The sequence below is a fragment of the Hypanus sabinus genome, chromosome 27, assembly GCF_030144855.1.
Source record: "Hypanus sabinus isolate sHypSab1 chromosome 27, sHypSab1.hap1, whole genome shotgun sequence".
In the NCBI taxonomy this organism is placed as follows: Eukaryota; Metazoa; Chordata; class Chondrichthyes; order Myliobatiformes; family Dasyatidae; genus Hypanus; species Hypanus sabinus.
Window position 1 is genome coordinate 20,591,943 of NC_082732.1, and position 14,960 is coordinate 20,606,902.

Genomic DNA, 14,960 nt, shown 5'->3' on the forward strand with positions numbered 1-14,960 from the left:
CAACATCCGTCTATTTTCTTCAATTAATTCGGCTTCTGCAGGCAGAACAATGATGAGGCTGGGATCTTTCAGTCTATAGGTGCAAACAAAAGGGGAACTCAGCAGATCAGGAAGCATCCATGGGTGGAAATGGACCATTGACTCTTCAGGTTGAGACTCTTCATCTGGACTTCTGAATCAGTCTTGATGAAGGGTGTTGACCTGAATTGTCAACTATTTCTCTCCGCAGATGCTGCCTGACTTGTTGAGCTCTTCCAGCATCTTGTCTGTTGATTCAGATTCCAGTGTCTGTAGTCTTTTGTGTCTCCTGTGTTTCTAATCTGTAGGGTTTGGTGTGTTACAAGAGATTAGGGATTTTTCTGTTGATAATCTTGAAACAATGATGTGCATAGTACCATTTTTCCTCATTCTCTTCTAACCCCCACAAATAAAATGATGACTTCTATTTAAATTGCCCTCTCAACAGGGAAAATGTTTCAAGGTATTTCATAGGAGAGAGATTGAAAAAATGTTGATGTGAACTTTAGACAGAGATACTGGAACAAATGACCAAAAGCTTAGCCAAAGAATGATTTTAAGGAATGTTTTGAAGGAGGTGAGATTCAGGGTAGAAATTCTGGAGTGTGTGTTTAAGACAGCTTGACCATCCATCATGGAACGATGGAAAATGGGAATGTGCAAAATACCTGGACTAGATGAGCACTGACAATTCAGGATTGTAGCCATGGATGTTGTAACAGTTAACAAGAGTGGGAACAGAGAGGGATTTGAAAATGAGGATGAGATTTTTTAAACTGGGCTTGCAACCAATGAAGGCCAAACCATAGGGAATGAGGTGTTGTCAAAGAGGACACGGACAACGAAGTTTTAGACCGGCAAGGAACACAAGTAACCAGTATAGAGAAAACACAATTTAAGTCAAGAAATGAGTTATTGACAGAATTGGTTTAGGTTTGAGATTAAATTTATTGGCATAGTTCCGCAAGTCCTTCAGCTTCAGGTCACTAGGGAATTTGTCTACTTAGAAATCTGTACAGTAGTTTTCCATCTTCTAGTTTCCCGAAATAGTTCAAATGCTCCTGGTGAGTTATACAATCCTAAAATGGCCTTATTGACAAAGCCCTCTGTGCCAGCAACTTGAAGAGACTGTTTTCTACATTGCATATAGATTTACAGTGTTTAAATATTCTGCTTCCTTCTTGTTAGCAGTTGGGTTAAAACTAAAAGCTGCAGGTCAGAAAACGAACAACTTAATTATTTACCATCGTTAGCTTTGACAGTATTGGTACTTACACTTCTGAGTCTGAAGATAATGACTTCAAATATTACCCTCGTGAGCTCAGAGGGTAATCAAGGCTACTACTTACAGGATATTCCCTTGCTAGACACCATCATTGCAAGAATGAGGTTTTGTTTGACCTCTCTGCAGATTTCAGAGTTATCTCAGATAATTTGAGGAATAATATGAGAACTATCCCCTATCTCTGTCCTTAACCAACATTACATTAAAGATTGTTGTCAGGTTATATGTGTTTTAAGGGAAATCGTCCTGCCTACCCATTGTTTACCATGCTTTCCTCAATTCAGCAGAGATTGGTCTTCACTATCAACAAAGTTCCATTTCCCCTTGAAACCACCAGATCAGGAGAACCCGAATCTGCCCAATGTGGAGTTTAGTTATCAAGCAAGTAATGTCCAGTGTTCATCTGGAATCTGGAAATGGAGGAGAGATTCAGCTGGGAGCAACAAACCTCCTTCCCAGAGAGATCACAACCCAGAATAAAGGCCAACCCTGAAGCTGAAAAGTAGAGAAATGAAATAAGTCAAAGGCTGCTGTCATTTGTAAAATCATTGCCAAGCCATTGGGTATTTTTAAAGGGGGGGGGTGATAGGTTCTTGATTAGAAAGGTTACCTGGAGAAGGCAGGAGGATAGGGTTGAGAGAGACGAAAAATGGAATGACAGTCGACTCGATGGGGAAAATGACCTAATTCTGCTCCTCTATCTTATGGTCTTACGGGACGAAGGTAGCAAAAGGATTGGAATTTGAATTAAAGGAAGCATAGGAAATGAGGAAACAAAACACAAAGGAAGAAGTGTTGGAGAAGGTCTGGTTCTCAAATATGTTTTGGATACAGGGTAATCGGCTTCGATTGTCACATGTTTCCTTTCTGTCTGCAGCCGTTCAATCCCTGGATACTCTAAATGAACAGATCACATATTTCATCATGAGCAAGTCTGTAGCAATGGACACTCAGCGGGACGCCTTGTTGCCCGAGGAGCAGGACACCCTGAAGAATTCCTTGGCCTTAATGAGACACCTCCTCATGGACGTCCAGGTACAGAACAAACTTTACTTTTGTTTGCCAGTCATTCCCCCGCTCACTGTTCGCAAAAGAATGAGGATGATATTGAGGACAAACAAGGGAAGTTTAACCAACCCAATCGCTGCTCAGCTTTATTCTTCAAAGCTAATACGGTGTTAAAATAATGATGAATTGGCTGAGTTTTTCCTGCATTTTCTGTTTTGGTTGTAGTACTGCAATATATTGACTCTTTGGCAGATTATGAATTTGTGAACATTGTGCTAAAGCTGTACTGAGCCAGGGCTCACTGCAGCTCATATTTCATTTGGTTGACATTCAGAACCAATTCACAAATCCAAAATGTCAGAGGGACTAAACTGGGAGGCAAGTATACAATAATGATTAAAGCTGGCCATTGGAGACTAGCGACACTGGTACACAGGTTCAAACATGCAAAGGCACTGAGGTCAAGTTTTCCATGAAGACAATGGTGGACCCATGGAATGGACGTTTGGGCAGATTATTTGGCATGAAGGCTCTGAAGCCTTTTTTGAAAGATTTAATGTTGTGATCTGAGACACCAACATGGCTGTGCAGGTGGGACATAACCATGCCATTGGGCTGGAGTATGGACTGATCTTTAGTTATTCTCTATCAGCACACAGCATGCCCACACTCTGTACCTTAATGACATAGACACCTCCAGTGTACAGGCAGTCCCCGGGTTACATACGAGTTCCATTCCTGAGTCCATCTTTAAGTCGGATTTATACGCAAGTACATCCGGTATTATTTAGCGTAAGTTCGTGAAACGTTTGTCTTACTATATAGTATATATTTTACCTTTCTATGCATATAAAAAACTTAAGAAATGTATGTATTCCCATAATTAAACCACTGCGTTGCTTAGTAATAATTGTAGCTTTCATCGGGGCAGGGCCTTTCACATGCTCCATTAATCTCACTTTATCCGTTATCCTTTAAAATTGTTCCGATCATTGACCAACTGTAGCCTAACATTTTTCCAATGACCGATGGCGTGTCACCTCTTTCCAAATGCTTTATTATTTCCACTTTATTTTCAATCGTGATCGCTTCCCGTCAATGGAACAGAAACACTGCGGGCAGCAGGTCCCAACCTCCACCGGCTCCTGAGGTCCGCTGGGTCCTAAGAACCACCGCACTGAGACAGGCTAAATGGGACAAGTGGGGGCTGTGCTGGGTTTGGGTATTTGATCCTCCACAATACTCCACATGGAAATTTAAACTGCAGGTGGCAGTGTTTTTTTTATGAGGTCGAGTTGCAAGCTCGACATCAACCTGGCATGGATGGTACGAGAGTCACTGGATCGACATCAACCCGGCTTGGGAGCAGACTGTCACTGGATCGAATCTCCGTTCTCGAGCCCGGCGCTGATCTCACTGCACCTCTGTCCAACCGGAATGGGGGAGGGGGGGTGCAGGGTCAGGGTGAATCTTACTAAGAAAAATTTAAGCCAAATACAAAGTTAAACACTCAACACAGTGTCAACGGCAACAACTTAAAATGGTGTATGGCGACGCGATCCGATTTAAAATGGCAAACGGTGTCGCGATCTGACTTAAAATGGCGGAAGGTGTCACGATTTGACTTAGTATTGCAGATGGCGTTCTCCTTCCTTGGTTCGTAAGTATGAGTTGTCCGTAACTCAGACGTTCGTAACTCGGGGACTACCTGTAGTCCTTCCATGTCTCATGTTTTCAAGCAGCAGGTAGCACTGCTCTTGAATTTGCAAAGTTAATATATGTACTTCTAAAACCATGTGCAGTTGTCCAAATGAAGCCTGTTGTCTGAAACCTTCAAACCTAGTACTCATTGTAATATAAGACATAGGAGCAGAATGAGGCCACTCAGCCCATCGAGTCTGCTCTGCCATTTCATGAAGACTGATCCATTTTCCTTCTCCCTGTATCCTTCCTGCCCTGTCCAATCAAGAATCTATCAACCTCTGCCTTAAATAAACATAAAGACTTGGCCTCCACAGCTGCCTGTGGCAATGAATTCCACAAATTCGCCACTCTGTAGCTAAAGAAATTCCTCCTCATCTCTATTCTAAAAGGACACCCCTCCATTCTGTGTCCTCTGGTCCTAGACTCTTCTACCATAGAAAACATCCTCTACATATCCACTCTATCAAGGCCTTTCACCATTCCATAGCTTTCAATTAGGTCACCCCTCTTCTGAATTCCAGTGAATACAGGCCAGTGCTATCAAACAGCCTTCATATGATAAGCCATTCAATCCTTGAATCATTTTCATGAACCTCCTTTGAACCCTCTCTAGTGCTGGCACATCATTTCTAAGATAAGGGGCCCAAAACTACAACATGGAGGTCAGTAATGTGAATCTGTGTCAACGTGACACGAGAATCAGCGAATTATCTACTTAACCCAGTGTCATGAATCATTCAAGGCAGTCAAGAAGCATTGGTTAATTCTTCCTTTTATCTGACTTTCAGAAGTAAAGTTGTGCAAATGTAGAAGATCAACTTGAAATTGGATTTGTAAATGAAAGCCACTATCTTTTCTTCTGCAGAAACATGGAGATCGCACACATTCAGATAGGGAGACACACGCCAATGCACATACCATTAAGCTTAATCCATCAATTTAGTTAGCTTTGTGTTAGGTGCTGTGATGTGTAGATATGAACCTTTGCTTTAGCTTAGGTACAGGGAATGTCATCTTGGAATTGTGATAAACTATTTCCTTAGTGTCATAGATTCTTGTCCCTGTTTATCAAGGCTGAGTAAAGGACAAGCAGCAATGTCATTACCACCATTTTCAAATTGAAGGACGGTTGTGTGCAAAGGTTTTTCTGGAGCAAGTTCTTATTATCTGAAACTCATAACCTCTAATGGGACAAGTGAATTGGTTAGCCACACGAGGAGAAATAATTAGCAGGTGAATAAGGGAAAGGGATTAAGTAGATTACTCTGTGAAATTGTCAATAGGCCTGTTAGAGTGATTTTTGGGTTTAGGACATATACATTTAGCAATTGACTTTGGCTACTAATCTTCACATCTGAAAATATTATGTGGATTTAATTTGGAGTGCAGCTCTGAACAATCGGTTCCTAAAAGCTGTGAATCCCGGACCAGACAGTGCTGATTAAAATTCATTTGGATATCTGTGGTGTGGATGCACATCAGGAGGTGTGACGGTTGTGTGTAGTTTGAAAGAAAGCATTGTAAATGTGGAGTTGCCCTTTGATGTTTAGCGCATAAAATACTGAGCCCCGTGTCGGGCCAGACAGACCTTTCGAGCAGAAGCATCTCCACATGATGCCTGCTGTGGCTTGTTCTGTCGAATAAAGAAGCTGTTTTTTTTATCTACCAGTACTTTTCTCTAGTGACTTCATTCATGCAACCACAGCCCAAATAGTCAATACAATTCTACACTCCTATACTGTACTTCTATCCTTCAGCTGAGATGTCTATCAAGGTCCTGCTTGGGGTTATTAGGTGATTCTGGGCATTACCTTAAAAAGTGAAAGGATGATTGCCAGTGGTTCGGACATTGTCTCCAGCAACAACATCATACCAACTCGAAAGAGGTCTCAGCCTGAAACGTCAACTGTTTATTCATTTCCACGGATGCTGCCTGTCCTGCTGAGTTCCTCCAGCATTTTGCGTGTGTTGCTTTTGGTGAGAATCTTGCGTTTCTGCTTACGAAACTCTAGTTGCTGGACGTCAAAGATAGTTCTGTGGCTATGAATCACTGAGCATGGCCTGATGGTGAGATTAAATACAAATGCAAGGTATTTCTTTCTTCTTAACTGATGAAGGTTTGAAACTGTTATTTGCCGGAGGATTTGATTCCCCAAATGTGGCTCATATCAGTAAAGATACGTTTGTCGAGTGACATAACTAAGAAGTGCAGTTTAAGATATGTTTCACATATTTTTCTAAGCATCTTGGGGACTACTTTATAATTTTGAGCCTATCACATTAATATTTATAATGATAGAGAACAGAAACCTCTCTAAGAAACATCATAGTAAATTGCTGTGTAGCACAATGTGAACATTGCTGTACTGTACATAAGCAATAAGGCAATACATCTTCAGGTAGCCTGCTCTTGATGGTGGTTTCAATGAAGAAATGTTAACAAATATACTGGGACAATGTCCAGATCATTCAGATTCAGATTCAGTTTATTGTCATTTAGAAACCACAAATGCAATGCAGTTAAAAAATGAGACAACATTCCCCCAGAATTATATCACTAAAGCATATGACAAAACAGACTACACCAGAAAATCCACATAACGTTTGGCAATCCCCAATCCAGAGTCCGGAGAGGTTGCTGCATATTAATATCGCGCTACCATCTTAGCACGTTCCCTGGAAAGAAGCTCCTAATCCAACAGACAAACAAGACCAAAAACTAAAGCTACAAGACCTGCACAAAACCACATAGTTACAACATATAGTTACAACAGTGCAAACAATGGCATAATTGATAAAAAAAACATACCATGGGCACAGTAAAAATAGTCCAAGGATGTTAAAAGACTATAAGTTTGAAAGAAACCATCACACAGTTTCCACAAGTCCTCAGGGTCCCGACAGACTTGCCATCCCACACCGGCAGCAGAAGGGAATACCCCCGCTATGGACTTCCACGGCGCCGCCCGATTCAGCCTCGCAGACGCAGCACGCAGTGAAAGCTCCGTCGAACCCAGCCTCGCAGACGCAGCAGACAGTGAAAGCGACCTGACTGCAGCAGATTCTGAGTCCGTCAAACCTCCAACCATCCCCTCCGGCACAGCTTCTCCAAGTACCATCCTCTGCCAAGCGTATTAAGACGGCCCAGCCAACGGCCATCGGCAACTCGACCCCGAGGACTGCAGGCCTGTTCTTCCCAGCAGAGTCCCGGACCTCACAGCAGCAGCAGCAACGAAGAAGGTCTTCCTGGAGATTTCCCAATGTTGCTCCATGCTCCCACGTCCATTTTCAATCAATTATGATTGCGCACAGCATCCCACTTCACAAATAACAGATAATCAGCTCCGGAGTGGCCGCTGCAAGCTGCATCGCGTCGCCATCTTGGATCATGCCTTGGGTCTTGACAATTCTGGGCAAAAGGAAATTTTAATATCTCATTGGGACCATTACAAATAGACTCTTAGCTTACCTTTACCCAGATAAGCTTAACTGAGGACTAAGCTTAGCTCTAGATTAACTTCAGTTGTGCTGTAACCCTGCAAGCGAAGAGACTGACACACAAAATGCTGGAGGAACTCAGCACTTCAGGTAGCATCTATAAGAGGAACGAACAGTTAAAAGTTTGGGCTGAGATTCTTCATTGGGACTTGAAAGGAAGGGGGCAGACACCAGAATATGACTCTTCCACCTATCGCCTCCCAACCTCTTGCTTCATCTCCCTCCCCAACCCCCCACCTTCCCCTCACTTAGTCTCACCTTTCACCTGCCAGCTGGTACTCCTCACCTTCTCCAACCTTCTTATTCTGGCTTCCGTCCTCTACCTTTCCAGTCCTGATGATTTTCCGGCACCTCAGCCCGAAACTTAAACTGTTTATTCCCCTCTGTAGATGCTGACTGACTCCAGCATTTTCTTTGTGCATGTTGCTCAAGGGCAGCTCAGTAGTGTGGCATTTTGTGCAACGCTATTCCGGCTCAGGATGTCAGAGTTCAGAGTTCAATTCCAGGTCATCCGTTAGGAGTCTGTACGGTCTCCCCGTGGAATGCGTGGGTTTCCCTGGGCGCTCCAGTTTCTTCCCACACTCTTCCCACAGGCTAATTGGTCATTCTAAATTGACCCATGATTAGGTCAGGGTTAAATCGGAGTTGCTGGGAGGGCACGCCATGAAGGGTGTGGTGCTAAATAAAAAAATATGCACCATCTGCAGAATCTCTTGTGTGCAAGCGAAGAGGACTGACTTCAGTCCCGATTTTTGCTTCAACCAACACACACAAAATGCTGGTGGAGCACAGTAGGCCAGGGAACATCTATAGAGAGAAGCACTGTTGACATTTCGGGCCGAGACCCTTCGTCGTTGCTTACTTTGGTTTAAGCTAACTCCAGCTGTTCGAAGTCCACTTCAGACCAAGATCACAGCCAGACCCTCTCTTCTTGAGCTGAAGAGATCTTTAGGAGTTCTGAACTGCTAGCACAGCAACACCATTCTCTGCTGCTGGATAACATATCAGGTGCAATAATGTAAAACAATGGCAATACTGTTGGTGAGAGATACAAGCTTTGAGTGAGGTTAGTACACTGGTAATCTTCAGGGAAGAAAGGATAAGACCTATGTTTGTTCAGGAGGGAAGAGGGATTTGACTTGGGACAACATGGGAAGAAGAATGATACTGTTTGATCACTTCTACAAGAATAATACATGCCTGTGTTCCTGTAGAGTGTAACTTATCTGCTGTAGTGAATACACTTGCCTCTGAGTCAAAAGACTGTGGTTCTCAACTGCTCATGGGATGTGAAACAGTAAAACCAGGGTTGATGTTCTAGCAGGGTATTGAGTAAATGCAGCCATGTCGAAGGAGGCATCTTCTGAGCACTGAAGACAAGACAGTACAGCACAGGAACAAGCCCTTCAGCCCACTGTGTCTACAATGAGCACAATGACAAATTAAACTGAATTACTTCTGCCTGCCTCTGAACGGTATCTCTCTATTCCCTGCGCATTTGCAGTACTGTGCAGAAACCTTAGGCACATGTAAAAAAAATTCTGCAAAGCGAAGATGCTTTCAAAAATAATGAAATGAAATGTTTCTAAATATCAAAAAGTTTACTATAAAGAGCAGTGAACTATAAAAAAAACTAGATCAAATCAACATTTGATATGACCACCCTTTGCCTTTAAAACTGCACCGGTTCTCTTAGGTACACTGTTGTACAGTTTTAGAGGAAAATCAGCTAGTAGGTTGTTCCAAGCATCTTGGAGAACTTGCCACAGTTCTTCTGCAGACTTTGGCTGTCTTGCTTGCTTCTGTCTCTCCAAGTAGTCCCACGCAGCCTCTGTTGTTGAGATCAGGGCTCTGAGGAGGCCATCCCATCTGTTGCAGAATTCCTTGTTCTTTTCACTGAAGATGGTTCCTTGGCTGTGTGGTTAGGATCATTGAAGTTGGGACCGATCAGATGCCTCTCTGATGGCATTGTGTGTTGGATGAGAATCTGCTTCTACTTCTCAGCATTGAGGATCCCTTTAATTCTGACCAGATTACCAACTCCATTTGCAGAAATGCTGCTTCAAAGCTGCAGGAAACCTGAACTATGCTTCACAATTAGCAGCAGGCACTCATCCATGTAGCACTCTCCAGCTCTTCCACGGATAAATTGCCTTCTGCTTGAGCCAAAAATTTCAAACTTTTCCTCATCAGTCCAGAGCACTTGCTGCCACTGTTCAGCACCTTGTGTTTTTGTACGTAGGCGAGTATCTCGGTTTTGTTTCTATTTCAGACGAATAGCTTTTGACAGCAACTCTTCTATGAAGACCACTTCTGACAAGACTTCTCCAGACTGTAGAGGGGTGTACTTGGCTTCCAGTGGTTTTTTTTGTGAGTTCAGAGCTGCTTACAATACTGGACTTCCTCCGGTTTAGAAGGGACATCATTTTAATCGGTCTCTAATCTACTGTATTCAGTTTCTGTGGCTGACCACTGCGTTTCTGATTCTCAACCTTGCACATTTCTTTGTGCTTCTTCAGAAGAGCTTGGACAGCGCCTCTTGAAATTCCTCTCTGCCATGAAATTTCTGCTTGGGAGAGACTTTGCTGATGCAGGATAACCACCTTATGTCTTGTTGCTATGCTCACTCTTGCCAAGGGGTACGATTTGATGATTTTAAATCTGCCACACCCTCGCCTTTTAGTTTGCTCTCCTTCACCCAGTTTGCTTCCTTCTGCATCTGTTTCTGTTAATCAGTTTAGCTCATTCAACTCTTTGTGCCATCGATCATTAGCATCCTGTTTGTTACCTTTGTTTAATTATGCACTAGGCTATATACCTACGAAATCATCAAGTTTTTATTTGAAAGGTGGTCTATTATGTAAACATTACTTTCTTAAAGAAAATACAAAAGAAGTTCTCTGTAACACTTATTTTTTGGGAAATGAATGTTTGTAAATTTAAATTTGCTCTTTTCTCCTGACTCACTATGTAGAAAACAAAAAAAAAACATCTATAGCAAAATCTATATAAATAATCTAGGATGCTTAATGCTTTTGTACAGTATTGTATTTGTCCACAAAGCCTTTTAAATGTTGCAATCTTTTAAGCTACCACTGCCAGTCCATTCAGGACACCTATCGGTCTCTGTATAAAGAGAAACTCATCCTGCACATCTCCTTTGACCCTCTCACCCTAAACGCATCTACTCTAGTCTGTGATGGTTCTATCCTGAGATATAGATTCTGACTGCATCATAATCCTACAAACTTCTAACATGTCTCCCTTCAGCGTCCAATGTTCTGGAGAAAACAGCACAAGTTTGTCCAAGCTCTCCTTACAGTACACCCCCTCCGATCCAGGCAGCATCCTGTTTAGACCTCGTCTGTACCCTTTCCAAAACCTCCACACGTGGCATCAGACTAGTGCTCATCTGTCTTCTCAGATAAGCATAACCCTTTTGTCAGCTAATAATTTGCCCCACTGTTATGGGAATCTGCTCTACCCCTAATGGCTGCCTCTTTTTCCCACATTACAGCAGTCGTTCCTCTTTAAAACCACTTGTGTGACCATAAACTACTGCAAAACGTCCTGATGTTACAAACATTGCTTCCCAATGTCCCATCAGTCACTGGAATGATTTGGGTTGACCTTTGTTAAATGCTCTAAAAAATTGCCAAGCAAATTTGCCCAAAGGCCGTGCAGTTTTAGTGCTTTCCACCCATCCTTCTGTTTTATTTCCACGAAAGCTTCATGACTTTTTCCTTGGCTGCTGCCTATTGTAGAGAAATTAACAGTCCAAAACGCTGCTGACAAAGAGGATCAGTTCGGCATCCGCCTGTGTTTACTTTGGGATGGAATTGTTTGTTCCTCGAGCAGATAACCAGCCGTTCAGAGGCAAATTCCCATGAACTTGCTCATAGGCACGGCTTTCCAAAGCTGTTTGGAGCAGATAGGGATCAGGGACAGGGAGAGATCCTACTAAAAAAAAACCCAACACAGACAAACTGCAGGAGGAACTCAGCAAGTTCAGCAGAGTTTGTGGAGAGAATTACACTGTTGACACTTCAGCTGCATTGAAGGGTAGAGAGGTGATAGGAAGTCTGAAGAGGTGAGAGGATGTGCAAGAGCTGGCGGATGGACCAAGTAAAGAGGGGTGATAGGAAGAGAGCGTGGAAAGTGACAGAGGCCGTGACAGAACAGCTTTCCCACTGATCTCATGCTTGATGGACTATTGACATAAATAAGGTTTTTGAGGTTGCAGAAAGCTGAAGGATAATGGCTTGTCATGGAATGAATTGAATTGATTTGACTTTATTACTTACATCCTTCATATGTATGAGGAGTAAATATCTTTATGTTGCGTCTCCGTTCAAATGTGCATTGTGCAATTATAGTGATTTATAATAAATATTATGTACAACTGGATAGTCAATACAATATAGAAATACAGTTGTGTCAACATGAATTAATCAGTCTGATGGCCTGGTGGAAGAAGCTGTCCCAGAGCCTGTTGGTCCTGACTTTTATGTTGCGGTGCCGTTTCCCAGATGGTAGCAGCTGAAACAGTTTGTAGTTGGGATGTCTCGGGTCCCCAATGATCCTTCGGGCCCTTTTTTACACATCTGTCTTTGTAAATATCCTGAATAGTAGGAAGATACTGTAATGTCTATAGATATGCTGGGCTATGCACCACTCTCTGCAGAGTCCTGCGATTAAGGGAGGTACAGTTCCCCTACCAGGCAGTGATGCAGGCAGTCAGGATGCTCTCAATCATGCCCCTATAGAAAGTTCTTGTAATTTGGGAGGCCCATACCAAACTTCTTCAACCATCTGAGGTGAAAAAGGCACTGTTGTGCCTTCTTCGCCACATAGCCAGTATGTACAGATCACGTGAGATCCTTGGTGATGTTTATGTCAAGGAACTTAAAACTGTTCACCCTCTCAATCCCAGATGCATTGATGTCAATAGGGGTTGACCCATCTCCATTCCTCCTGTAGTCCACAACCAACTCCTTTGTTTTAGCAACGTTGAGGGAGGGGTTGTTTTCTTGACACCAGTGTGTCCAACCTAGAGACTGGAACATCAAGTAAGATCCCCTTCTCGTCCAGTTTTTTAAAACCATTATTTAACAGTCCTCTGGATGGTTCATTGGGTGCATTATGCAAGGTGGTTGTTTTTCTTTCTCCACGCTGATCTGCGATTGGGACCTACAACTGGCTTTAGTGTTGTTGAGTTGTAGAACAGCAGTATCAACCGGTTCTCCTGGCTCCTGTTGCTCTCTAATGCTGCATGTAGACATTCAATGGAAGTACTATCAGGTTATCTGTGATGCCTACCTAAGATAAACAGTGTCAACAGTTGCTGCTCACTCTTAAAAAAATGTCCTTGCAGTCCTGAGGCAGCGGTCGAGATTTGGGTGACTTTTCTTAATTAAATCCTGCCAGCCTCTCAATTACTTCTCACTTTCCATACAACAGATCGACAAATTAACTAAAATCAAAATGTAGAGGGAAACCAAATCTACAGTTGACAGATGTTTAGTTTCAAAGGTTCAAGTTACAGAAGACATTACTTAGGCCCCACTTTCCTTTGGTCATGTGAGAACTTGGTAAATGCTCGTGAATAAACACACTTACCCAAACATTGCGTTGTCATTCTGCACTGAACGTACGTGTTTCAACGCCTTCCCCGGTGTACCTATACTAGGTTCTGAACCAAGCTGATGCACCTGGGGTGGCTTTGTGGTGCCTTTCCCAGCATACACTGCAGAATACTCCATTTCTTTAACAAATAGACTGAGGAACATCTTCTACCCCAGAGCTGTGGCCTCCATCACACCACTCCCACAGAGCAATGACTGAAACTGTGAGCACACACAAGGACTCAAATACATGCACTAGCAGCACTTTGTGCATTACTGTGACATTCTGGTGCTGCTGCAACTTATTTTCTGCTACTTATCTATTTCATACTGTTTTTCTATTACTGTCTTGTTTTTATCTGCCGCTTTGTTTGATTGTCTGAGAGGAAGCCAAAGAGTTTCATTGTACCCATGTATAGTGACAATAAAGATCATTCATCATCATTCATTCATTCATTAATGGGGAGGTGTAAATATGTACTGTATGTGTTGTTTGCATACTGTGTACTTTGATTTATTTTGTAATCTGGGTGTAACTACATTGTGGGGTGCATCAATTTCCACTTCATACGCAGTCTTAAGTTAACTTTGTTGAGAATTAAAGACGATATAACCTAGTGCTGAATAAAAAGGAGCTCATCGCCCTCAGTGAAAGACAGTTTGTGTTTTCTGGTAAATATCTTTTTGTAAATATTGGCAGTTTCCTTTTTTCATAGTTTTTGTAAATTTAGTTTTTTACCTACCTAATAAACACCCTTGCATTAAAGTGCTACGGGAGTCCAGTCATTTCTTTCCTTTGGTTTAACCCTCGTTTTAACAGGCTGCCATTTTGGTTTTCAAATATTTATGTGGCGTATGAGTTTCTTTATAGATTACCCAGCAATCCTTACTCATACACTTTCTTTCTCTTATTTCCCTTTTTGTTTCCCCACTCGTTGAATATTTCCTCTATTGTAATGAGAGCCATTACAAGCCTCCTTTCTTTGTTTAGTTTTCAAGTCCCATATTTAGTGACACGTGAAAACTGGCAGCTCCCAAATTAACATCCATTTTTTTTTTGCACAGGTAGAGTCGTAGATTTTTGCAGTATGGAAGCAAACACTTCGGTCCACCAGATCAAAACAAGCACTCTTTTACACAAATCCTACAATGATTGCATTTAATCCCCCCCATCCCCCCCCCACCACCAATCCCCTGATTCTACCAATCAACTACACACTACTTAGAGTGGCCAATTCACCTACTAAGCTGCAAGCCTTTGGGATGTGAAAGGAAGCCAGAGCATCTGGAGGAATTCCACACCATCACAGGTAGAACATGCGAACTTCACAACGATGCAGGTCAGGACTAAGCCTGGGTCTTAACTGGGGTTGTGAGGCAGTGACTCCTCTAGCAGCACCACTGCACTGCCCAATTTTATCACTGACTCTCTCCAGACTGTGCTCCGACCACGTTGCAGTGCTAAAATGAACCTTAGTGAAGCTTTAAGAGATTTTCTTTGTGATCCTGACTGTGATGAGGGATGTCTTATTCTTCCGGAGTAAGAAGAGTGGAATGCACAGGTTCTGCAGAGCGTTAAGTGGCAATATGGTGCATTGAAGAGAAAGGTAATGCTCTAGTATTTTTAGAAGACAATGAATGAGCTGAGAGGATGGGAGACAGTCTTGGGTCTTGGGCAAGGTTTGCGGATTGGACATGTTTAGGGGGTCTCTACATTTCATGTCATGTGTGTTTCTGATTTGTGTTACACCCTTTCTTATTGAAATTTTGATTGGGGCTCTTTAACATGAACCTGCCCTGCGACCAGCAGGCAATGAACAACA

General features: G+C 42.6%; 1 protein-coding gene across 2 annotated transcripts in view; it reads left to right on the top strand.

Annotated features, from left to right (window-relative positions):
- The window catches only part of LOC132382047 (kazrin-like), a 726,142-nt gene that overhangs the window by 150,718 nt on the left and 560,464 nt on the right, over positions 1-14,960 (top strand). For both annotated transcript variants that reach the window (XM_059951869.1, XM_059951868.1), the window contains exon 2: positions 2,181-2,338. In XM_059951869.1, coding sequence (XP_059807852.1) covers positions 2,181-2,338 — 158 coding nt within the window. The remainder of the gene's footprint in view (positions 1-2,180; positions 2,339-14,960) is intronic.